The sequence below is a fragment of the Haliaeetus leucocephalus genome, unplaced genomic scaffold (assembly GCF_000737465.1).
Source record: "Haliaeetus leucocephalus isolate CR32 unplaced genomic scaffold, Haliaeetus_leucocephalus-4.0 Scaffold159, whole genome shotgun sequence".
Classification (NCBI taxonomy): domain Eukaryota; kingdom Metazoa; phylum Chordata; class Aves; order Accipitriformes; family Accipitridae; genus Haliaeetus; species Haliaeetus leucocephalus.
In genome coordinates, this window is record NW_010972595.1 from 2,136,651 (window position 1) to 2,162,210 (window position 25,560).

Sequence of the window (25,560 nt, forward strand, 5' to 3'; positions counted from 1 at the left end):
TGGTCAGTGTACTGGCACATAACACTTTTGACAACACAAGCATGATCTACCAGGGAATTCCCCAAACATTCCTTGAAGTCTTGCGTGGAGTGCAACACTTTGTAGCTGATGGTTAAGCTAGAAACACAGCATGACAATTTTGAGCAGTGGATACCCAAGAATATCCTTACCCACCCACCAAACAATACCAGTGAAGAATGACCACAGGTACAACACTAAAATGAACCCTAGGCTCCAGGGTTCAGAATCCCCAGGTCAACATCTCCCACTTGTTTTGGGGAATGGGATTTTAGAAGAGCCTAGCACCTGGGAACAGCAAGGGAGAAACAGAGAAATACAAAAATACAAGGATTAAAAAACAGAAGGGGAGGTAATGATCCTCCTCTAGTGTAATTAAAAACTTTAAATTCACTTAGAAATTTGTTTCAAAATAGTCTGACAGTTTTAAAGACTTTCAAAAATCAAAATATTTTTCACCAGAGTTCATTAAAATATCCCTGTAGCCCCCTGAATAACTGCTACCACTCGTTTTGCATTAATATTGCTTAAATTAATATAATGTTAAGCATGCAAAATGTTAAAATTTCATTGTGTATACGGAATAAAACCAAGTTCTAATAGAAAGACTCCTAATATTTCAAGGTTACAGGCTTGATTCAGTCTCCATCAAAACCAGTGGGATTCTTCCCACAGTGTCTGGTGGATTTTGGACTAGGCCTTAATAAGAGACAACAACACATTGTGTTTAATGGTGTAGGAACACACACAAAGTACACTTGTGTATATACACTAGGTATGTAGGACAACTTTTGCATTGCGTGTCTTAAACCAGCTGTATTTTAGCCAGTAAAACAACAATCACCAAGCCAACACTACATGCTATGTCAAACTAGGCTGTATAACAAAAACCAATACCCATTCAGAGACATTCATCTTGTTACTGTTGCCTAGTGAGCAGCTTTGAACGAAGCTTAATGATACATCCACTTGAACTCAGATATAAATTTGAAAGGCAGAAAGCTGCATTAGTACGATGGCCTGATTGATTTTATATGTGCTCTGGATGACTTTGAAGGCAGGATATCATCTCTCTGACAGGCTTCCCTTCATAGCAGATTTGATACACAGCAGTGAATAGTGGAAACCTGAGGAAACAAGGTGGGGAAAGCAAACGCAGCATAAGTTTATTCTGTAACATTTTCTTAAATGAAAGAAATAAAGTGGGGTGAGGAGAGGGAGGGAAAAGAGAGAGACTGAAAAATCAATTTCTTTCAGTATTTGTCAAGTGCAAAAGCTGGGCTGAAAAGCACTGGATAAATACAGAACCTACACACATCTCTAAAATGAGTCACTCTCAGAAGCCTAGCTAGCTATAATGGAGCCTGCAACATTCATTATGTATGGCACAACCATTAAGTTATCTAAAAAATTAAAAAATTAAAAATACTTGCATCTTTCCTTGACATTCTTATAGCAGTACTCATCTATGATTAAAAGGGATGACTGGCACACCAGTTATACATTACCTCCAAGCAGTAATTTGATAATACAATTACAGAACATGACACAAAGAGACTCAAGAAGAAATTGAAGGTCAAGTTTTTAATAAGAGACCAAAATAAAATGTGGATTTTGAAACACTAAATTCTATCTCTTCTTTTTTTCTTTTTTAAATTGGTCGCGTTTCCAACAACCCCCAAATTATTCAGGCTTCTCTGATAATCTGCAGGCTTGTTACAGCCAAGACACTATGCAAATTCATATCTGCTTTCTGTCCATCCTGGACAGCGACAGCCAGACAAGTCCCATTTTCATACAGAGCCTGGTGAATTTTAGGGATTAATTGTCTGTTCACTAAAATAAATATGCCATTTCAGTGTGGCCTTTTATATTGATAAATTTTGACCAAACACACTACGTTATTTTGACTGAAATAAAAAATAAGGACCATTGGAGATGTTGAAATAGTTAATTTCTGAGTGATTCAGAATACATCTGGACTAGGACTTTCTGCTCAGGAAAGTGGTCCCATCAGTCACTCTAAAGCTGTATCTGTAATGCACAAATGCAGCATTGAGCAGAACCCCCAACCAGTACTGAGCACCGTATGTGCTTGCCCATACACCCTGCTATAATGCGTTATACTGAAGTTATTCTGGTGTCGCCACATAGCTCTGAACTAGACTCCTCAAAGTGAACCAGAGGTCACAAGAGAAGCCATGAGCCATTCAGGAGTATCATTACAGCATGGTGACTACTGCATTCTCAGGGGCAGATACAGGATTCATACCTGGCTGAATGGAATACTTTGTGTTACTGGGGAAAAAAAGTGGGGGAACGGACATGCTTGTGAATTCAGACCATTGTTTCTATGGCTTTTATTAGAAGTGCTCAATTCAAAATGTAGAATTTCATTTTTATCATCTGAAGCATTTTAATGTCTTGCTATGTAATGCACGTCCATTTCTTTTGATTTATTTCTGTGGACAACAAGAAAAAAATAGCAGCAATAGCAAAATAGCTGCTCTTTCAAATCCAGTGCTACACTGTTTATGTTGCAAAATTCCTTACTAGGAAATATGCAGAAAAAAAATTTACACGAAGACTTTTGCATCTATTAACAAGCCTCAATTATCACTCACTTTGTAGAATATATTGGGCTGGGTGGGCTGAATTTGCTTTTACCATAAAAATTTAAATGTATGCACTAAAATAAAATTTGTTATGCCTATGTGAGATTTTATCAGAGGCGGCCACAAAACATGAACCTTCTGAAGCAAAAGCAAGTTTCACACAGCTTTAGATACAGTACTGGCAGTTACTTCTCAGTGAAGAGTACCACTACTACAAACCACATCTTGATACATAAGTCTTGCTGTTTATCACAGAGAACATTACTCTGCTGTGCACAGGTCTGCCACGCTTCACATGGGGAAAGCAGAATCAAAGGCTGACTGCAGGCTCAGGGCCAGCAAACTCCAAATGCATCTTATGTCTGAGCATATTAATAGGGCTAGTTCTACAACTGTTGAAATGAAAAAACGAATTGCACTGTAAATATCAATAGGCATCAACCCTGCCACCAAGGCTTTTCTACTGAACTTTGACTTTTGCATATTTCTGTGTAGCCTTGGGACTCTTTTTGTAGGATAAGAGTATGAAATTTTACTCTTACTAGAGTCTTACCTCTTCACTTTGAAACCATGGCTGTTTTACTGTGTTTTGTGTTTTAAAGCAGTAGCAGGAGAGTTTTTGAAAAACACTTTGAAAGTTGCTTTCAAAAGTCTTGTTGAATGAGACCTTTTATGAAGAACTGACACATGTATGTTGGTATACCAAACAAATTGGCAACTCTCTGTTTTCACATTTTTCATTAAAAACACAACCAAAATCTTCTATAATATGCTCTATTTGTTGTAACATAGAACAAGGAAAAAAGCAAGCAACCAACCAACCAACAAAAAACCCCAAACACGGCATCCTGTCTCATTTAGGGAATCATAAACCGCAAAGACCGAAGCCAACATTTTAATTAATTTTTTTTCTGCAGTTAGCTGAATTACTGTACGCTGCAGAGATAGACTTAGGTGCCTTACATCCAAAGATAATGTTAAAAAATAAATAATTTAATGCAGCTGATCCATTAAAACTAGACTTTTAAAACCGCTTTGGAAAAAAAGTAACAATGCTTGGTCTTCTGACTGGCAGTCATTTATTTCTGATTTTGCCCCCTCTACAAACAGGAACAGATAGATACAATATCCTTAATCTCATAAGGAGACAATTGTGTGTGTGGCTTTAGGAATCATACATGTTGTGACTTGAATACAAATGAACGAGCCAGGACAACCTGCTTAATTTCATACCACAAAAAACCCCTGACCTACACAAACAAATAGCAGGTTTTATCCTCGACCAAACTGGAATTCACATTAGGAAACAGAGCTGCGGTATCTAAGCTAGAATCCATGTGGATAGGAGCAGCAACTCTATTCAGATGATCACCTATACAGATCCTTAATAACAAAGCTCCTCTCCTTGAAGATAAGTAATGAAGTTACTACCATGAAATGAGCTGTACAACCTCTTCACAAGTCTCTATAGGAAGCTCAGCTTCTATTTTCACATATTTTATTCTTTTCACATGCTTTTCTGTGATAGCAGAAGGCAATAATATATTCTGCAAACAGAAGCACATTCACAAATTTAACGTCACAATATTAGCTCTATCTACAGCAGTAGCATTTTGAGGTTCTATTCACTTCTCTCTGTGATTTTAACTGGGGATTAAGCTACTCTCATTACAGTGATTTTCTTTTTGTCTATTACCTTCATGAAGATATCAAGATCAAATACGCAGAAAGAATTATGGAGATAAAAAAGGGGTATGCGGAACATGCTTCATCTGTTCTTACTTTTCCAGCATTCCTTTCTGCTTGAGGATGCGATACACTTCTGCAGAAGTCTGTGGCCCTTGCAGCTTCTGGCCATTCAACATCTCTTGCTCCAATTCTTCAATAGACTAAACAGCAGAAGGAAAAAAAAATAAAGGAAGAAAAGCAGAGCTATGATAAAATTTTCATAAGCCTGACAACACCATCGGGATGGAAAAAAAAAAAGATGTCACCGAGGGTTTTTCCTTTCTCAAAAGCAACCTTGAGTGAGCATATATAATATTCTCCTATATTCTTGTTTGTAAATATTCTCCTTCTTAAATCTGCATCTCCCAACATCTTATCTCTCGAGTTTGTTTTTTTTAATCAGCCTTCCTTCTTAACACCTTTACACTCATTGTAGCCTTGTAACACTCTCAAAAATGAGAGGAAAGAGAAGGGTACTCACTCAGTACAGCTAGCATGTCTCAGATAACTGTACTATTACTCCAACAAACCAGGAGTGCTAGTACTTGCAACAATGGATTTCACCCAGGGAATAAGGTACCTTTCCAGTTTTAACGAACGCTTCTGCTACACGTCGATTCCGGCCACCGTAACATGTTGTGATGAGATCAGCAACTCCACAGCTCTCCAGGAAAGTGGCAGTAGACACCTGTCCTTTGCAAAAAATTCTGGCAAATGCAATCATCTCCATTAGGCCAAGGCGAATAACAGCAGCTTTGGTATTGTCACCGCAGCAAAGGCCATCACAGAACCCAGCTCCTACTGCTACTATATTCTAATGAGAAGAGAAAAAACAAAGGGGAAATGAGTCAATTATTGCTTACAGAATCCTAGGAGACACCAAAAGACAGAGTGCAGATGCCCTTAAGAACTGCAAACACTTTACTAGTGTAAGACTAGGTTGTTGGTTTGGGTTTTTTTGGTTTTGGGATTTTGAGGTCTATGGGATAACCTTTAAAAAAAAAAAAAAAAAAAGATGACAAGCCTTACATTACTAAGTATTTCCAATGATAAAAACATAGTTAAAACTCTGGAACAAGTTGCCCCAGAGGCTGTAAGGCTATTATTATTGACTATCTTTAAGAACAAATGGGTTACACTACACCCAAACAAGGTTTTATCTAGATTGAGCTGTTCCTGCCCTGAGGTAGGGGTAAAGTTAGACTGACATCCCACAGCCCCTTTATCCATTTATTTTCTTTATGATTAAATACTGAATGTAAGAAACATTTATTGACTTCAATGCTGATATGCTAAGGGACCAAATTCAGCCAAGCTAGTAGTATTCAGCCCTTTCAAGTATGCAGAGTTCCTATAACAGTAATAGTTATCAAGGATTCCCAGAAGGTTCATTACACCAAAAGACCTTTCCTAAGCAAAAAATGTTGCGTTTTTTTTTTCCTTAGACCTGGTGAGAGCCTTCTACAAAGAGTGTGCTGTTTCTTCATGAACAATCAGCCATACAGTCCCTTCTTTGGTTTACAAACATAGAGATTAGTTGAGAGACGATTGAGTGATGTGAGTATAAAAGCTATTTTCTGGCCTGGGACTCAGCGACTAGCCATGGTTAGTTTGCCCCTACCAAAAAACCCCAATCCCTACCAAACCCCAAAACACTCCAAAAAAGTTAGCATTCTGATGTACTGATAAAGCGAACAAGGAAGCAATAGATGTAGTAATACTTTTCTGCATGCAACAATAGCAGCAGTGACCGCAACAGAAACCACAGGAGAACCAACATTATGGCACCTAATGTAGCACCCGATGCAGGGGAAAAAACCAAACAACCAAACCAACTTTAACTGTTGGTTAAGAAACAGCAACAGTCAGGAGCTGCTAGTTAAAGCAAGCTGATTAACTGCCAGTTTTGTTTTGTTTTTTGGACTGTAAGAACCAAAAACTGCAGGCAGCTCCAGTGCTATGTGGCCAGTCATGGCTACATGACTCTGAATCAAATGAGGTCAAAGGATGACGCATTGCTTTTTGAGCAGCTAGCTGAGGTCTAAAGGTGACCTTAAAAATTGCAGACAGATATCTCAACATCAGACCTGAAGCAGCAAAAGATGATCAGACTTTTAAAGCTGGTACTTTAGATCACTTTGGCTTAAATCTTGGCTGTGGTGATTCAGTCAAGGTATGTTTTTATCAGATGCCTCTCCCAGAGCAACCTCCAATATTTGTTCATTTGGTGGCAAAACAAGAGGAAGTCAAACAGGTGTTTAAGAAGTTTTCAGATGGGATAATCCATTTAAATGGAATTTACACATACATGAAGTCTGCAAGTGTTTAGTGCTCAGCTGAAAACTAAAACATTTTTGAACAACCTCCGGGCTTTTTCCATATACTTCTTGAACACTCCAATACTAAAGCTTCCCCTTCCCTCCAACTTTGCCTGCTTTGACTTCCCACTTCGAAGCAGCTTACCTGATCATAATTTACAGTACAATTTGGCCTATGGTATTCTGTTGTCTACTTCTACCTTTTGCAATGTTTCTCCTCGGAGCAACAGAAATAATGTTTTAAGCAAGTCATACCAAGACTAGTTACTTCTGAGGAAATGTGGTAGGGAAGAAGGGAAGTTGTGAGTCTAACTCTGAAACAGTAAGCTCCTCATTTGTACAATGTCCCCATTGTATGTTCCTACACATAGTTTGCAAATAATGAGGAAACAAGACAACCGATTATGCTCTAGAACACACAGCCACGCCTAGGAGACTGTTACATCCTGGTCTGCATAACCCTCAGGCCACAACTATGAATTTGCAAGGTCTACCATCTGGTTTCATTTAAGTCCATGAAGAATCTATGACAACTCTCTCATGTCTAACACACTGCAGAGAACTGAATTATACCACACTGAAAGTTACACCTTACTGAAAGACGAGCCACTCCTTTTTAAAACAAAACAACAAAAAAACTCACAAAACTTGAGACTGAGTCATCTTTCAGTCCAAAACAAGACCAAAACAGGCAGCTTTGTACTTGAAATCTCTGGGTGCAGGCACTAACTAAGCTGAGTTTGTTTCAGGAAGATGCATAAGCAAAACACGAATTAGCACACAAGAGCTTAACAGCACTAGCAGTATAGCAATCCTCTGAGAAGCAGACTGGGGGGTGAGAATCACGTATCTATCTGGCAAAAACATCTTTCTGTATCTGATATGGTTGATCCTGAACTGCCAAAGTCTACACCTGAAGTTACATGAGTTCCTGCAAATGCAATGGGCATACATTTGTGCAACAGGAGAGAGCCCGTGTTTCCATGAGCTCAAAGACTGACTGTATTTGCATACGCAACATGGGGGTCTGAGAGCCCAATAAGCAAGGACAACTTTAGCCTACAGACAAACCTGTTGTTCCAAATGTTCAAAAATACTGTCACAACAACCCCAAAACGACTGCAACACAATGGTCCTCTTGGCCTGAGGGATTCAGAGCTCTCAAAACCACTTCACACTTGAGCAAACACATTTCCCCCATCTTGGCATTAACAGCTTTTTACATTAAAGCACGCATCCTGTAAGCAAGATGCACAGGGTGTTTTTATATTGCATACAGTTTTAAGCTACTAAAATACTTTGCACTAACAGGTGAGTCTTTAGCTGGTCTGGTATCCAGAAGCTGGCGTTACTCCTAGTCCTAGTTATTCTAGAACATGAAAAAGGACTGGATTCAGTTATTTTATCACTGGGATAGTGAAGCTATGCTCCAGAAAAGAAATGTTGATGCCAGGCAGTGCTCATAGTGTGTGTCAGAACAAATGAGAAAAAGTGTCTTTTACTTGCACATGACCTGCTGCAAACATGCCAGAGGTCACAAATGCAAGGTCAATAGATGACCAAGAAACCAAGGCTAACAAGTCTGCAGACTTTGCTGACAGATTGTTTTCTTACACAGTCAGTGCTCAGAAATATCCAATTTACAGTCCTACTCTGTTTACAGTAAGTTTGTGGAATGCTCATAAAGACAGCTTCAGAGGCCATTTCTGAGGCAACCATTACCTCTCCATAATTAAATGGATCATTAGAGAACTAAGCAGAAATGTTAATTTACCTGGGATGTCCAGACTTCCTTGAGGTACTGTCACAGCTCAGCACAGCCTGCTTTCCCTCCTGCTTACACATGAACTTGGAGAAGCTCCTTGCTTCACATCATGGCTGAGAGAGGTCAAATGAAGACTCAACAAATCAAAGACAGTATCAGCAGGACTGTCAGAGAGGTTAAGCATAAACTGCTTGCTTGCTCCTGGCAAACTTGAATGTAAATAATGGATTTCATTTCCACTTAATCTCAGGAAAGAGTAATTACCACAATCAACTTCTACAATACCTAGACTGACTATCCAACAGTGACTGCCATAAACACATTTTGCAAGACCACCTTTGTAAGTAATAATGCTAGGTTACATAACCTGGTAAACAATAAATCATCATTATACTTCTTACTTCTTTGCTTAAGGCTAAGCTGGAGCCATAAGATTTAGAGATGGGCCTGAAGCAACCTGAAAGGCAACCACAGCTGCTGCTCCTTCTCCTTCCTACAGTAACTGTCACATCTGTCTTGATCCTTGGCTGCTGCCACTTGAAGGTTTTTAACTCTCCAGATCCCTGAACATATATATCAGACACCTGGAGCATGGCCATTTTGCCATATCCCGAGATTAATTCCCCACCTCTTCCCCCCCTCCCCCCCCCCCCCCCCCCCGCCCCCACTGCACTGGGTAAGTCATTCCAGTACAGTTTACATGCCAGAATGCAGCTACCGATGTCTATCTATATTGCCTCTCAAGTATGCTGCTAGGTTCATACACCAGCTCAGCCCTGCCTCACATCTGTGCTGCTTGATTGTAAGACCACACACCGGCACAGGCACTAAGGACTCTAAGGACACCTCAGAGGTGATAACCTTGGGTCTGTGCTACTCTGCAGTATCACATCCATCAGCAACTAGGAGCACATCCATATGTATGCATCGCTGCACGTACTACTCTGACCATGGTGTCATAACCTTTAAGCGCTTCCTAGGAAGGCCCCTTCATCGTCTGGCAAATGGCAGCTGGAACTTGTAGGTGGCCTTGGGTCAGGCTGCCTGTAAAGCCAACTGGACACCTTGAAACTGAACTATCTAAATTTGAAGTTTGTTTATTTCTGACCTCTAGCCTTAGAAAAGGTCAACAAATAAATGTGAAATGTGCTTCAGTCCTCAAAAGAAAAAAATCCTGATTGAGAACAAGCCAAGCACTTTTTGTTCCTACAGCCAACAAGTTACTGTAGACAGCTGTTCTTCCTCAGTATCATCAGATTTTGTAAGCTGACTGCCATTGCCTATTCAGCCAGTCTTCAAGCTGACACAAGACTGCAGGTTCACTGTGCTGATTTCTATACTTCAGTACATCTCCATCAGCCCATTGTCACAAAAAAATAAATAGAGTAAATGAAGTGGATATTCAATATATATGCATATATGTATATGTACATAAATAGCAATCAAGCACATGTTCTTTCATGATCACCCAGCTGCAATACCTATTATTACAGTCTGAATGCAAATATGTATCAAAAAACAGACTTCAAACCTAAAATTATCATTATTGTAAGTGAAAGCTGTGCTCTGAGCACTCTCTGTGTTTTTCCCAACCTTTAGGCAAGCATCCACATTGAAAATCCTCCCTCCTTACAAAGGCTTGCAGAAATAAAGTGCAAGGTTAAGTATAGACTTTTAACAAGATCTAGTCTATTATGCCAGAAATACCAGAAAAGTCTCCTTTTCCCAAGCTGGTATTTATAGAAAAATGCAGAAACTGGGAGAATATACTATTTCTCATAGTGTACTATTTCTCATCCTTTAAATGCCAATACAGGAGTTGCTTTTACTATTTCCACATCCAAAAAGACAGTCTGGACTAGCATGTGTGCCTGCTTACTTCTGTCCTCTAAGCCATACTTTGCAGCGACGCTGCTGACATTTTGAATTGGCACTGCTATAGAAAGACAGTAGAACCTCTCTTTTTATACCTGTCTCTCCACACAACACGACACTGTCGTCTTCTGAAATAGGAATTTCCTCCTTCCAGGAGGTTAAATAATGCTAATTTTTACTACTTTTTCATAAAGTAACTTTCCAAGTTTAATAAAGTAACTGTCAGCTGACAGAAGCTACACTTTAGGTCTTTCCCTAAAAACAATCACATGAAAAGATGCTTATTTTTCATACTTTTATTACAAAGATTATCAGATTAATCATAAAAAAGGAAAGTGCTTGTTGTTACCCTCAGCAAACAATTCTCCTAATAATAAGAATGTACAACTTCTAAGAAAAAAAGCTCAGGTTTACCTTTCACTATTCACATCTGAACTTTGCATTTTGCTTTGCACAGGCAATAAAAACATACCCATCTGTTTAATTTTAGCTTCTTCATTTTCTTTCAGAGGCATACATGTTCCCAATGCATTAATAAAATTTTGCAATGTTTGAGTTAAAAACAGCTCAGGAAATTATTTACATGCTGTCAGTACAAATTTAGGATTAAACTAGAAAGGGTTTTAAATCAAAAATTACTTCTAAAAATATTATTTTAATTAAATTTTCATTGAGATTAAGGAAGAGTTATATGTTTAAAAACCATCATCTATATTAGTATGACTGATCTATGCCACTTTATACCAGTTCATGCCTTTTAATCAGGCAAGAAATCCATAGTATTTTTAAACAAGTTAATCTAGCCTTAATTTGCTTTTTGTTTAGAGCTCATACCATGCATTTCTTTGGAAGTCTCAACTCAGTTAACAAATTATACTGCAATCAAAACCAAATGACCAGAGCACACAGAATATATACAGCTTTTTAGAAATGCAACTATAGAGTTCAGTCTGCAGGATATAGGATGAATAATGAAGCAGGAGGGAAGAACAAAACAGAACTACAAAGAAAATAAGGAAGTTTCACCTCAGCATCTTTCCAGGTCAAGAACAACAATTTATTTAAATTCTTCTGCATTTCCAAAGAGATACTGGTATCTTGCCTGACTTGGACCTTTACAGTGGAGTTTGAGTGTCTGCTGACTAGCTGCTCAGTTTAATGGGTACACTAATCTCTAGCGCCCTTTCATGAGATTTATCTGGAATAAAAATTACTTGGGACAGAACTCCTTTATCAAGCAAGAATTTAAGCTAGCTAGAAAACTTCAGGCTGAACAGAGTTCAAAGAAAAATAAATCTGTAAAACTTTTTGACTAATTTCATGGGTCTATACACATGCTAACCTCCCACATCACCACAGCATTTTAAAGCAATGGTTGTGGAGCAAAATTATGAGCTCCACAATCTTGAGAAACTGCTATAAATACAGTAACTCCAAAGCATGTTACACCAAAGCGTATCCCATTAGCCCAATGCACAGACCATGGCCTCCACCTTCTCAGGACTTCCAGTATGATAGCTCTCAAGACAAAATTATCAAGAAAACCAGCGTGCCAAAAATTATGTTATAGCTATCAATCTACTTCCCGCTGAGCAGGAATCAGAACTCCTTAGCTTAAAGGCATCATTCATTAGCATGGTAGCTTTGCAAGTGAATGGTGTAGTTTACAAATAATTTCAACAGAGAAAACAAAGCAATACAAAATAATTATCCAAAACATAAAAAATAAAAAAGCAAGCCAAATTACCTACTAAACCACTACACCCATCAGATCACCTATCTTCCATGATAGGCATCAGATAACTAAAGTACTATTGGCCAAGGTGCCAAGCGACTAATGCCTTCCTTTCACAAATGGCCTGTAAATTAACCTGAAAAAAATAGCATTAAGAGTATGTTTAAGCTAGCCTTTGCTTCCTGTCAACATCAATTTTGTTACCAAAAAAAATTCCAGATGAGTAACTATCCAAAATAACTTTTTTCCTATTCAGGTCATTTCTGTATGTGGTTATCCACATGAATCTTACGCAGCGTATGTCCACAAAATACAAAACATAAGAATGCTCACATTGTGTAAGTCAATGAAGAAGGGAATAGTTTTGCCAACAGACACAAAGGATTAATGCCAACTTCTTTCTCCCTTTCTTTTTGTGAACACACTGTTGCAAAAAGAAAAAGGGATCTAAGATGGATTTAGAAATATGCTGACCAGTTAGATGAAATCAACACTTGTTTCATGACTGTGTGTAAGCTACATGAAAGGTGCAGAAAGAGAACTTGGGAGATGGTGAAACAAGAGTCTAAAAGCCAACTCTCAGAACATGCTGCTCCCTAAGTTCCCATCTGGTTCTTCCAGAAATGTTATGTAGCAGTTTTATATACTACATAAAGCACAATAAACTTAATTCTTTAAATGAAAATACCCTCTTTCTTCTACAAGGATCACTGTTCCATCTGTGTACCAACTGCAGCCTGTTAATCTTACCTTCAGAGCACCACAAAGCTCAACCGTATCTGCATCGTCTACTACAGTTATTCGGAAGTTTGGAGTTTGCAGGAGTTCTTTGAAAAGAAGGCCATTTTCCAAGATTTTGCTGCCTGTTGAGAGACAGAAAGGAAGGCTAAAAAATTAATAAATTATTTGGGTGTTATTTAGCCTTTTCTGTGCAAGCCAAAATACTTAAAAGCAGAGATACGGTTGTTCTATATTCATCCTAAACAGAGTCCTGTTTTAAGTGACTATGGACATGTCTTCATTGCACTTAAAAAGCTCTGCACTGAGTTACTCTGGACTTCTTCATAATTCATTGTCTGCTCAGCAACAGATTCTAAATAACAATTCCATTAATTTTCTACATTCTTTTTTTGATTCTTCTCTTTAAAAAGAACAGTTTATAATAAAACAAAGGTGAATTAAAAATATAGCAGGTGCAATTCTACCAATTATTTTAAGGCCTGCATTCCAGAAGAATACCCACTGATAAACGCATGTCAAGGAAGTTTTATTAATTGAGCATGCTGCCACTGGCAGATGTTTCTAAGCACTAAGAGGCAATTCAGCCATTCAAAAATAAGTTCAATGCAAAAGCTGTTAATGAGAGTTTACAAAGCTAAAAATGCACAAAACTGTAAAAATTAACACTGAAAAAATAACATGAACTCTGTGCTATTACGTATGACTACCTGTATGTGTATACACACACACACATGCCTATCTAGACACTGAAATCCAAGACTAGGCACATTTTTGTGCTGCAAAGGTGTGCAGAGATCAACACAGAACTAAAACCATGTCTGGCTTTTGGGGGAACTAATTATTTTGAGAAATTAAAATAGGATATTGATACCTTAAAAAACCCCACAACCCAAACATGCATAAAGGTACTGTCTGTGACCATAACACCTGAGCTGGAGTACAGAATATATAATCATTTATCCATATAAAATCATGCAGACCCAAGAAAAATCTTAAGCACAGTAATAAAATAAAGCAGTTTGTTATGTGGAGGGTGACAGAAAGCATCCTTAGTATTTCACCTGCTAAGGTCATAACCCTAGTGAGACTAGGTAAAATTGCACTCCTCCCTCTCCCCCTATTCCTGGTATTGTCCTAGTACTTTTGGAAGTATAAACATTCTAGGAAATTGAACATTAGAATAAAAAGAACCCAACAGTTTCTGATAAAAAATGATAAAATTTGAGCTATTTGGGATGCAACTGTGAGGACAGGAGCATGTTTTAAACATTCTTATTACTTGGAACAGTACCTATTGTGGTTTCACAGAATTTCTCTGCTGCCACCTCATTGGCAATGTTAGCTCCCATCAGCACACTGATGTCTATTCCCATCTTCTCTCGAATAATGTCAGAGATCAGTTTGAGTCCCTCCGGGCCTTCATCTATTCCCTGCAGCCAACATTAAACGGAATTACTAAAAAGTCATTCATTAGATACAGTAGAGAAGCACATCACAATTAGTCTTGTTCATGGGTGAGAAGTGCAAGAAGGCCTATTCAGATAGAGACTAGAGATGACAGGCTTGCTACTGGTGAAACTTCTGCTGTTGTTGTGACCTCTCCAAGCACTCGTCTTTTCATAGAAGGTAGCACCTAAAGAATTAGGACTAAACTCTAGGTGATGGTAACAGTTTTCATTCCATGCTCAAAGACCTGATTCTAAGAAGTGCTGAATATTCAGCTTTGTTAGTTCAGAATCTCAGCTGCTTATTATCAGTGTATCCTTACTAAAACCAGTGAAGCATCACCAATCCATCAGTTGTGAATCAGGCCTCCACTTGGATTTGAAATTGCACCAAAACTCACAAAATGGCGTCCCAATAACTTGTTTTGTGAAGAGGTATCTGAACTGAAATACCAGAGACAGATCCCCTTGTGTATAATACCAACAACAGTTTACTAGTAGAAACCCAGTGTAATCATTTTGAATACTGCTACAAATGGAACAGCTGTTCACAGATATGTAGAAAGCTGATCAACTGAGAATAATTTAACTTCTAAGGATATTTTTAATCTGTATTTATAATGCTCTCTTTAGAAAGTGTGAAAGTAGGGGCAGAAATAGGACTTTAGAAAAGATCACCCCAGAGATTAATGCTGCAATGGAGAAGAGAGTCTGGTACCTGGAATTGCCTGAACCAAGAACTCCAAATGAGAGCACTTTCTTCTCACAAAACCCTTTTCTTCTAGCCTGCAAAATGCAGACTCCTTTTGAGTTTTTAGAACAGGGACATGGCAGACAAGCTACCGAAATGGTCTTTCTTTCCCACAGTATACCACCTTTTATACAGTACTACTTTTTAATGTTGGGGATTTGGTACTTCTGGGGATTGGTAATTTTGAATTATGACTTAAAGGCAAAAGGGCAGTGTGATCCTCTACTACTTCCAGATACACATATACACACACACACACTTGTACGTTGCCAGTAGTGACATTTCAGGCAGGCAGTAATTTGCATTTCCACACATCAGAGGTGCTATTCCTTAAATAACATGGTGCAATCAAGAGACATGCAGAAATGCCTGTATAAAACCAGCCAATTAAACTAGTGCTTGCATTTCTGCATTATTTTTTCAATCTGTCTCACTTAATGCACAGCTCTGCTTTCTCATCTTTAATGAGCCATACAGAAAGAATCTGAAAGCAAGCACACATGTACATGTTGTATTTTTCCCTCACAGTGTTAATAATGTCCCCACAAAATGACTGTAAGGCCCCTCCTCCTAAGTAAGCAATTAATAAACAGAAAAGCATGCACAGATTGCGAACAACTCCAAAAATGTGAACACAACAATTATTCATCCCAGTGAAAGGCGATCAGAGAGGTGTAGGTGCCAAATTCAGCTCCGCTATGAAACAGATGCAACTTCTGACAAAGTCAAGGAGAACTGCACCTGTTTCTTGTAGAGTTAAATCCAATACTGAATGATAGATGACAGGAGAAAAAACAAACACATCTCCCTCCCTCCAAAACCAAGGCTCCAACATATGCGAATTTCCACTGGGTAGCAATGATCCCCAGGCAATGCAAGTCCAATTTGGTGGTCTTACTGCTTACATCCTAACATGCCTGCCAGAGCAGTCCCTGGGGCCCATATATACGTAGATGAAAATGAGATTGATGTTGAAGCTGCCTGAAGACTATTTTGAATGACCTCCACCTACTCTGCTTCCTGTGCTTGCTGCTGTACCACATCGTAAGTTGTATACAGTTCCTCCCCCACACCTACACAATGATTTGTTAGGTTTTCATAGACACCAGTGATCAGAACTTAGGTAAAGCAACACAGCTGCCAATGTTTCAATGGGAATGCAGATTTATCAGCAGAAAAATGTTTTCATTTCCCAAAGACTCAGTTTTATTATCAGACATAGGTTCTGCTTGAAGATTAGACTGGCAAAAAAAAAAAAAAAAAAAAGACTAAAAGATGACACACTGCTAACTTGCCAAGAAATTTAGAAAGAACAGAAACAAGACGTCCCACTAATGATATTCTGCAGAGCAGAACTGCACTTTTAACTGCCAAAGTTAACACAAGCCACTTTAATAGCAGTGTTGAGCATAATGAGACCACTAAAAATATGACTTTGATGAAAACAGCATGCATAAAGAAGCTGCAGAAGTAGAGGAAAGAATGCATTCCTGCCTCTACTACTTAGTTTCATTATGGTGTTAAATCTCTGCCCTTTCTTCTTAAATGATAATTTTAATGATGCACAGTTACACCTTTTCATAAAAGCTAACATACACTTTGCATTCTCCTGCAAAAAAATTAAGAGGCCTCACACTATTTCTTTTGAAAGACCGCTTACTGAAGCGGTGTCACAATGTGACAGTGGGAAGCTGCCTAGTAATCAACTCTGCTTTGCATGGCAAGTGTCACTATTTTACTTACACTACACTAAGTATGGGCTTTTTGCTTTCTTGGTTTTTTTTTTTTATTTGTTCAGGGTTTGGATTTTTTTTTTTTAAAGCTAAGTGTCGTGTGTGTCCCCTTTTTTTTTAAACATAGCCATTAATCAACACTCCATTAAAGCACTGGTAATCAATACCCAGAGCAGTAATCCCACAGCAATGTAGGCCCAGACTCTGACTTCAGATATGCTGACATAAATCCTCATTTACTGCACCGATTTCATTGGAGTTATTCCTATCACTAAGGACATGAGAACATAAATCACATTTAGCAAGTTAAAGGAGAATAAAGTTTATCTTGAGCTTACAGAAGAAAGAAGCATAAATGGACAACTTCAAAGCAATAAACTTACCGGCATCTAGGACAGTTGTGTGGTTTTGATGCTATGCATTCAGCTCTTTTAACACTGCCTTATTTTATCCTTCTACAATATGAAAAGTTTTTCTACAAAATGCAGCAAGTACACTTGGAAGCATTACTTTTTCATACATCTCAGCAATACATCAGGTCAGCACTGACAAAACAATACAGATTTGATGGACTTAGTTAGCCAAACTAAAGAGACAAGCTCGCAGTAAGTAGTGATGGGGGGGGTTTGTTCTTTTTGAGCACAGATCCATAAATGTATCATTTTCTAGAAATGACAGTGAACAAGGGAATGTGTGCTGAGAAAATGGCTTGCTTTCAACTAAGTACAAAGCAACAACAAACCAGAATCTTCCAAACCTTGTGGCAATAGCTTATTCTCTGCAGCTAAACACACGGGGCGGGGGGCGGCAGGAAGAAGCTCATTCACATTTAAAAATTCTCCTGCCACCAAAACTACAAACACACCAGTGAAACACTTCCTGCACCTCTGGCCTCTCCTATTTCTTATGCTCAAACTGTCCTTTTGGACCATGCTGAACAGACTCTCTTCTTGCAATGTAATACTTGACATGAACAAGAGCACTATCCTCTCAGTCACATGAAATTCTCTCAGCAGTTCTTAAAATGATCAACTTGGCGTGTGGGATGTGCGTTAACAATCAAAGCATTATGCTTGCACTCTGTTCTTCATCTAATGATGCGTTTGGAAACAACAAATAAAAGACTGGAAAGCTCAGTGGTGCAAATCATATTCACTCCCTCTTTCTTTTTTAGAAGTCTTATGAAAAGCCCATTTTGCTCTTCCTGCAAGCGCTAGCCTAAAATAAAACACTTCATAACAATCCACTAATGACCAAGACAAATTCCAGTCTTACATCTAGAAAGGTTTAATGGAACAATCAAGTGAATAATGCAAAGAGACTTTTCATAGCAAAATATCAAGCCATCTTGTTTTAGAAGATTCCTTGACACATTCCTGGTTATTATTAATGCATAGTATTTATTATACCTTTATGAGAGTTATACCAAGCGCTTTCTTGGGTACTCGTCCTGTGATTTCATCGCAGACTTTATGAATGAACTGATGAGGAATGACAAAAACCAGCAAATCTGCATCCTGTACAGCTTCATTAAGGTTTGGGACAGCAACCTGTGTAGTTATGGGAGAGAAGAGCCACATAACTTCTTAAAATTAACACTACACACAAGTGTTATCTGATAAGTAAAAGCACATTTTGGTCTTATACTGAATGCTACAGACTACTGTGCTTCATCATGGAAAATAAGCAGTAACAAATTTCCCAGAAAAGCAGAAGAATTTAAGCTTTCACACAAGTTGGTTTATGTCTTGAAAGGGGCATCTTCACAGCCACCAGCATGGTTAGTGCCACAAAAATTCAAAATGTTCCATAACATTCAAACAAGTACTTTGAGTAAGAAAACATAAAATAAGAAGCTGCCTTCTCTTTGACAAAATAATATCATTTTTATAAATTATTATAATTTTATTATTTTATATAATATGTAATATGATAATAATATTATCATATTATTATCAAGGAGCGGATCCTCCTGGAGACTATGCAAAGGCACATGGAAAATAACAAGGTGACTGGTGACAGCCAACATGGCTTCCCTAAGGACAAATCGTGCCTGACAAATATGGTGGCCTACAACAGGGTTACAGCATTGGTGGATAAAGGAAGAGCAACAGATGCCATCTACCTGGACTTGTACAAAGCATTTGACTTGAATGAGCAGGTAGTGGACAGCAGAAACGCCACACTTGCTGAAGGCTAGGGAAATGGGATTTCAGTGTCATTGTTAAAGAGAAAACTGCAATGCATGGCGATTCATGTTTTTCCTAGCCAAAAACTCAACTGAACTGTCAGCTTCTGCAGCCTCTTCCTATAATGTTTTTGGGGCCAGAGTCACAACCTGCCCACCCACCATCATGTTAGACTAACACAGAATAGATGTGGAGTCCCACTGTTTTGCCCTGGCAATGCCACATCTAATATGCTGATCTGACTGCACATAGTTGAAACACAACTGAGAACCAGATAAACTGCCAACGGCTTGCAGTTTGCTTGAGAAATACTCTAGTTCTCATCCTGTAATACTTTCTAAGAGTTTCAGAGTACTTGAAATCCCTTCAATTCTCACTGACCAGCCAGCTCCCTTCCAAAGTTGAGGCCAAATTCTTTTTTTTAATGGGTATGGTCAGAGCTGTTAATCTAGCCCTCATTTTCACATTTGCTTCCTTATACAGAAGCTGAAGTAACATACGGACAATAATGAGCCGGGGGAAAAAAAAAAAAAAAAAGGGAACGGTGCGTTGGATTTACCTACCTACATAACTGCATAATTTTACTTGTTCAAATCTCTGATCTCTCATCAGTAAAATAGCATGCAGTCTGAAATATTATAAACCCTAAAGGTGTTAACAAAACAAATTTCTACCTCCATTCACAGCATGAGCAATATTCCCTCTGCTCCATAACTAGAATTTAGCTTCTGAGCCTTACCACATTATCTGGCAGCTTGTATCCGGGGAGATATTTTACATTTTCATGTTCATTATTTATTATATCTGTCAGTTTTCTTCCATTAATATTCTCCTCGAAGACCCACATCTTCACTGTGGAAGCAAACTTCTGCAATTTTTTTACATTATTGCCTATTATTTTGGCAACCGCAGAACCCCTGCAGGAAAGAAAACAAATATTCTAAAAAAATTATGATTTTGCTCTAAAAGAAAGAGATTGTCTTTAAAATAAACAGTAATTCACAGGTTATTGGACCAGTTACTAAGTAGCATTTTTCATCTACTAAAACAAGTGGAAAAATACACCAGTCATTCACACCTGCTGCTTTCTCTCAAATACATCTAGAGTAGGTTGGACTGAAGCATTTACTGAAAACATGACTGCTTATTGCCTATCCAGTGAGAGTTTAGGTTACCGTATTTCCACAAATCAAATAGATTATATCTTCAAAGCAGTGGTAAAAGTGACATACTCAATTTTAAAAAAATGGATCGTTTTCACCTTTAAGAAACAGGAAGCTTTCTTTGCTAAGATGACTGACCCATCAATTACTGTACAATACGGATATGCATTTAAAGCCAAGAAGCATTTATATCTTGCTTAAATTATAAGCTTTATGGTTATGCCGCCAACCTCACAGAATTTAACTGTTGCAACGGCATCCTCTGAATTTGCAGGCAGACAATTCCATTAGTTAGCCTCATTTTCTCCCCAGGAACACCACACAGTGAAACCTGTAGGATGGTGATGAATTTTACTACTCAAATCTCTAAGCAACAATGAAATTAATCAGAATTACTGAAGCTACATACAAGAAGAGGAACAAATCTAACTTTCCCTTCCATTCCTAGCCTGAATGCTATATGGAAGAAAAAGATGCAATTTTATAAAAGCTGTTAACCTAACTTCCTTTCCTGGGACAAGAAGGCAGCTTCATAATTACTGATAACTTAGAAAACAGACAAAAAAGAAATTTAGAAAGATGTGATAAAAATACACGGAGTCACCACTCTGAGGCTTACATGTGTGCATGTGTGGAAACTGCACACTTTATTAGCAGGTAAGAACACTTGAACTTTTCAAATCTAGTTATACTTACATACTCCCCTAAATTTATTATGGACATTGCTTGTAATAAACTCACAGCTGGCAACTAAATCAGGTAGATTCATTCTGCTTCAAGAGCTTTTAATATGGCACAACTCATTGTGCTATATTAAAGATGTGTGCTATCACAGGCCTAAAGTCACTTTCTACATAGTAGCAGAAAAAAATATAGTATCCTAAGTAAACCTTCTTCAGTTAAACCATAAAACTGTATGTCTTAAAAGACTGGAATTTGTTTCTCTAACAGCACTTCACACACTACAAATTCCCCTGGGTTCAGGAGGTGATACAGAAGCCACAGTTGTCAGGCATCTCTTATAAAGTTCATATTCTAGATCTGCATGCACACAGAGTGTTTTCCACTACAATGGTAGACAATTCACCAGCTCAACCCCCAAATTTCAGATCCACAGAAACAGTATGAATCACATTCAACACAACACAGGTATGTGTTCCTCAGAAAGTGCTTTGAGTTCCTTGAACAAAAGCACATTTACTACTGCAGATTTATATACAAAGTCTGGATCCCGGCAAATCACTGTCTTCAGTTTTGAACTTCACTACACATTCTGTGTGCTTAGGGTTGATAGAGAAAGACAGAAATAACTGATTCAGCAACTGACCGACTGGGATTTTCAAAGTTTGCCAGCATAAAGTTTGGCAGCGTGTACTACTTGAGCGAGACATTAATTCCATTACTATTTAACACTTAAATGCCTTAGCTGTCTTCTTCTCAGCCTTTGAATGTTGTATGAAAAAAGTGAAGATTTGCTTAGTCTTAGTTCCTGAATTTAGGAAGATTCTCCTGACTGGCTTCTCTGGTTCCTCATTTCCGGTTATGTCGCAACAACTGTTGCAGGACTGAATTAAGCAAGGTCAAACAACAGACACCGAGTCTAGGACTGCTCTATGCAAGGTGAAATATCAGCTCCCCACACCTGTTAATCCAACAAGTAAGCCTATATTCTCTTCCGTGCCCTAATACTCCTCAGTGTGTACTCTGAAATAATTTACTGGAATGTCTGGCTTGTCTTGTATGCTCCTGACACATCACAAGGCAAAGGAATGGGAATTCTTTCCAATTTATTCCTAGCCATAACAGTTCTAGTGCGAGGAAGGTTGCAAGACTTGGTGCCCGCAGCAGCTCAGTTACACAAGAAAAAACATAGTGAAAGATCCCCTCATAAACCTTAACCCTGACATGCGCTGAGGGATGGTTAATGCTATTCAAGTAATACAAGGTAGTTGCACACTAAACAGCAGTTCTCTTCCTTGCAACGAATATCAAAGGTACACCCAAGTACAATCACATACACTTATTTAACACCTCTGAAAAACTGTATCTGATGCTCACTGAGCAAGACCACCCACTTTGTCTCCTGCCCTTTACTGTTACAGTATATCACAGTTGGTCTGCTTTCCCCTCATCACTCTAAAAGTAAAGCACAAAACCCAGAAACTCCTAAACTTGCCCTGATACCAGCATCAGTGGAGGTCACAACATGCAAGTGCAAACAATATCATTAACTCTAGCTCTACCACTTGTCCCTGTAAAATCACCTCAGTTAAGCCACAAGTTTTACCTCCTATTTTTCTACAGCAAGTTCATAGCCATATGAACCCCTCTGTTCTGGTAACTTCCCATCTCTTACTGAACTCTACAGTTTCTGTTAAAGTTGGGCCATCAGATTAATTAACAACTGGTTCTAGCAAAACAGACAGGGATAAATTCCAGCCATGCACACCTTGTTCACCTGCCCTGCAAGTGTTATCAGAAGACCAGGCTATAGTACATGTCCAAGACAGCGTTTGCAGTGCTTTCACTGAATCTGGGCACTGTCCTTGAATCCTGAAGCTTCAAAGCATATTCCCAAGGTATACGCTCTTCACATTCAAGAAAGCTTATTTTATCCCCTGTCTTAAAGATCCTAATACAATCACTTATCCAGCAGCTGAGCAACCCTAAATGGGCAAGGCCAGCAAAAAGCACAGCTCCTGCTCTTCAGTGCCTTGCTAGCCATCTGTCCTGTACCATGATCTTCCATCAGGTGTTAGTGACCACTGCCAAGTCAACTTCATTGTTAGGGTGACCTTCCCCCTAGCAAACCGACCAAACAAGTCTGACTGGAAGTAGTTTATCATCCAAGGTGACTGGCTCAACCCTTCTAAACAGTCACTATTGTGCCAAGCTCCTTTAGTGTTTTTTTTTACCCCAGATATAGGTCAAAGGGCTGTGAGAAGGCAAAGATGTCCATACAGTTACTGGGCACTTGTGGGACAGAATCATCTCGCACAGAACCCCAAAACCCCACAGTCTCCAAACTGCTAAAGATGTCACTCAGTTCAACTACTTACATGCTTACAATTCAGGCAACACCAGTCACACACTCCAGTAATCCAGGCTTCAAAAATATATAACCCCAAAATATCAATGACAAGATGTATATAAATGCTTCAATTTCTTTCTATTTACCTGCTTTTGAGCATTAAATGCTTCCATTTTAGGACCACAGGCCCCAGTTCAAAAAGGCACTTAAATGCACATAGGTACACAATTCAAATTAAGTCCTATTTAGTTCAATGGTTGCATGTATTAGAACCACAGCGCTCTTTGTGGTCAGGATTTGGTGTTTGTCATCCCTTGGACTCTGAGGAAGAAATCATCTACCTCTCCAAGAATTACTGTTTTCAGAAACACTCAGGGTGGCGGGGGAGAGGGGGTTGGGGATGGGAGAACTGTTGCACATCAAATAATTTGCAATTTAATATTTTTTATTGCTTTGGTTTCTGCTTTCCTGCTACAAAAAAAAATTGCCACACTGCTACTAAATATGAAATAAGCTACCAGTTATTTGAATACATTTATCCCCAAAAGAAAGAAAAAAAGCTGATGTCCGATAATAGCATTATCTGTTTCTCTCAGCATCACAGATATGGCCATTTTGCCACCCAAATATCCACCCTGTTAGGCAGGAGCTTTTCTTGTTATTAAACTGATCCAATGAGGTGAAAACAAAATATATATGCATGTGGTTATTGCTAGTAGGTAATATCTACATATCTTTTTGCTTCTGCAAGTGTGTTTCACAGTGAATCAAGTATAAATGCAGTCAAACTTCCTGCAAAACTTTCTGCTAGATTTCAAGCATGGAAGAATGGCAACAATACTCCTAAAAGATTGATATGTCTAACTACATCATTTCCGACATATTGCAAGGCACAGAATCTCCCAGTTCCTCTTACAAGCTAGTGCAAGGAAAGCAAGAGATGCTGCACTGAAATGTCAGCCATTCCCTGAACAAGCCATCACAAAGAAAAACACAACTTGGCAGCTGCTGATATTTTTAACTATGCAAAACAGCACCAAAAGCTAATTGCACAGAGGGGGCAGGGCGTGAGCAACAAGTATAAGATCACCTTGACAAAAGGCTGTTAAGTTTTGTTTAATAAACTGTGGTACCTTGCTCTACACCAAAGTCCTCTGAATTTAGATTTAGTCTTAAAAACCAAAATGTTATCAGAAATAATGTATGCTTAGCATTAGTAATTAAAGTGACAAACTGTGAAGATACATTTATATAACACATTGTACTTAGCTTATTCCTGGCAAATAGGGATCCAGGGTAAAAAGAGTGATCAGGAATGGCAGAGAAATTGAACAAGCAAGACAAAGGATTATTAACATGATGCTCCCCTTAGAGAAATTTTTAGTAAATCTATTGCTTTCAGTGGACACAACCGTGAGTTTATTACTTAAGTCTAATTATAAGTTAGTGATAGATGCAGCAATAAAACCTTGTCTCAAGCCTTCAGTATGCCTCAGCATAATCAATTTGAAAAAGAGAAGGTATTTCAAATAACCTAGTGTCTTGCAACTCTTCTTTGAACTACCTTGGAAAACAGCTAACACAGGAAACCCCGAACAACACTTTTGGAGAGAAGTGGACTTGTTACAGAAGCCCTACAGGCAGCACTTAGTTAGCAATGACCTGCTGAAAAAAAAAGATAAAATGTTCAGTATCTTTAACGTCTATGCCACCTGACATCGGACACACCACACAACAAACACCAGGTTAAAAATAATCCCAAAATAACTTCTTCACAGAACAGATGGGTGCCTACAAGCACGCCAAAACGGGGCGCTCGACTCTGCCGCTTCTCCCTCCGTTTACTTCAGGGCAGTACCTCTGCCCCCGCGGGAGACCGAGGGCTGGAGAAGCCCACCCGTACGGCACAAGCGCGCTCAAAAGTCCCCCACAGACCGAGCCCTGCTAGCAGCTGCCGGCGACACCGTGGTTCACCACCGGCACCGGGGCCGTCGCCTCCGGGGCACGGCTGCCCTCACCGCCGCCACCCCGAGGGGAGCGCGGCCACGGCGCGAAACCCTCCGGCTGCGGGCCGGGGGAAGGACAGCGCTGCGCGGGAAGCGACAGCAAGGCCCGGGCAGGCACAGCCTCAGGGAAGGTCAGGCCGCGGCCGCCGCCGAGGTGTCAGCCCTCTCAGGGCTGCCGCCCCACTCACCAGTTCCCCGAGCCCACGATGCAGACCCTGAGGGGCGCCGCGGAGAGCGCCATGGCAGCGCCACCCGCGCCCTGCCAATGGCCGCGGCGACGGGCTCCGTGAGGAGACCGCCTCACGCTCCCCCGCCTCCGCCGTCAGGGGATCGCTCTCACCTCCCTCCGCCCCTGCGGCTTGCCGGGAAGTGTAGTTCCGCACCGCGTCGCTCGTTCCCTCACCCTTGCCGGCTCTGTGGGGGCGTCGCGGGCTCCCGCCATGGAGG

The 25,560-nt window shown here is 39.4% G+C and overlaps 1 protein-coding gene across 4 annotated transcripts; it reads right to left on the minus strand.

Moving 5' to 3' along the window:
• Window positions 1-392: 392 nt before the first annotated feature.
• Window positions 393-25,560, minus strand: GPD1L (glycerol-3-phosphate dehydrogenase 1-like). Of its 4 annotated transcripts, none has more exons than XM_010562418.1 (8): window positions 25,454-25,560; window positions 19,653-19,830; window positions 18,134-18,274; window positions 14,087-14,225; window positions 12,805-12,917; window positions 4,942-5,175; window positions 4,416-4,522; window positions 393-1,145 (listed from the first exon to the last, which is right to left on the minus strand). In XM_010562418.1, exons 2-8 carry the CDS (start codon window positions 19,758-19,760, stop codon window positions 1,049-1,051), a joined length of 939 nt encoding a protein of 312 aa, XP_010560720.1. In that variant the 5' UTR covers window positions 19,761-19,830; window positions 25,454-25,560; the 3' UTR covers window positions 393-1,048. The 4 variants fall into 4 exon arrangements, with proteins under 4 accessions (XP_010560720.1, XP_010560718.1, XP_010560721.1 ...); XM_010562416.1 differs by lacking the exon at window positions 25,454-25,560 and adding an exon at window positions 25,302-25,418; XM_010562419.1 differs by lacking the exon at window positions 25,454-25,560 and adding an exon at window positions 24,672-24,695.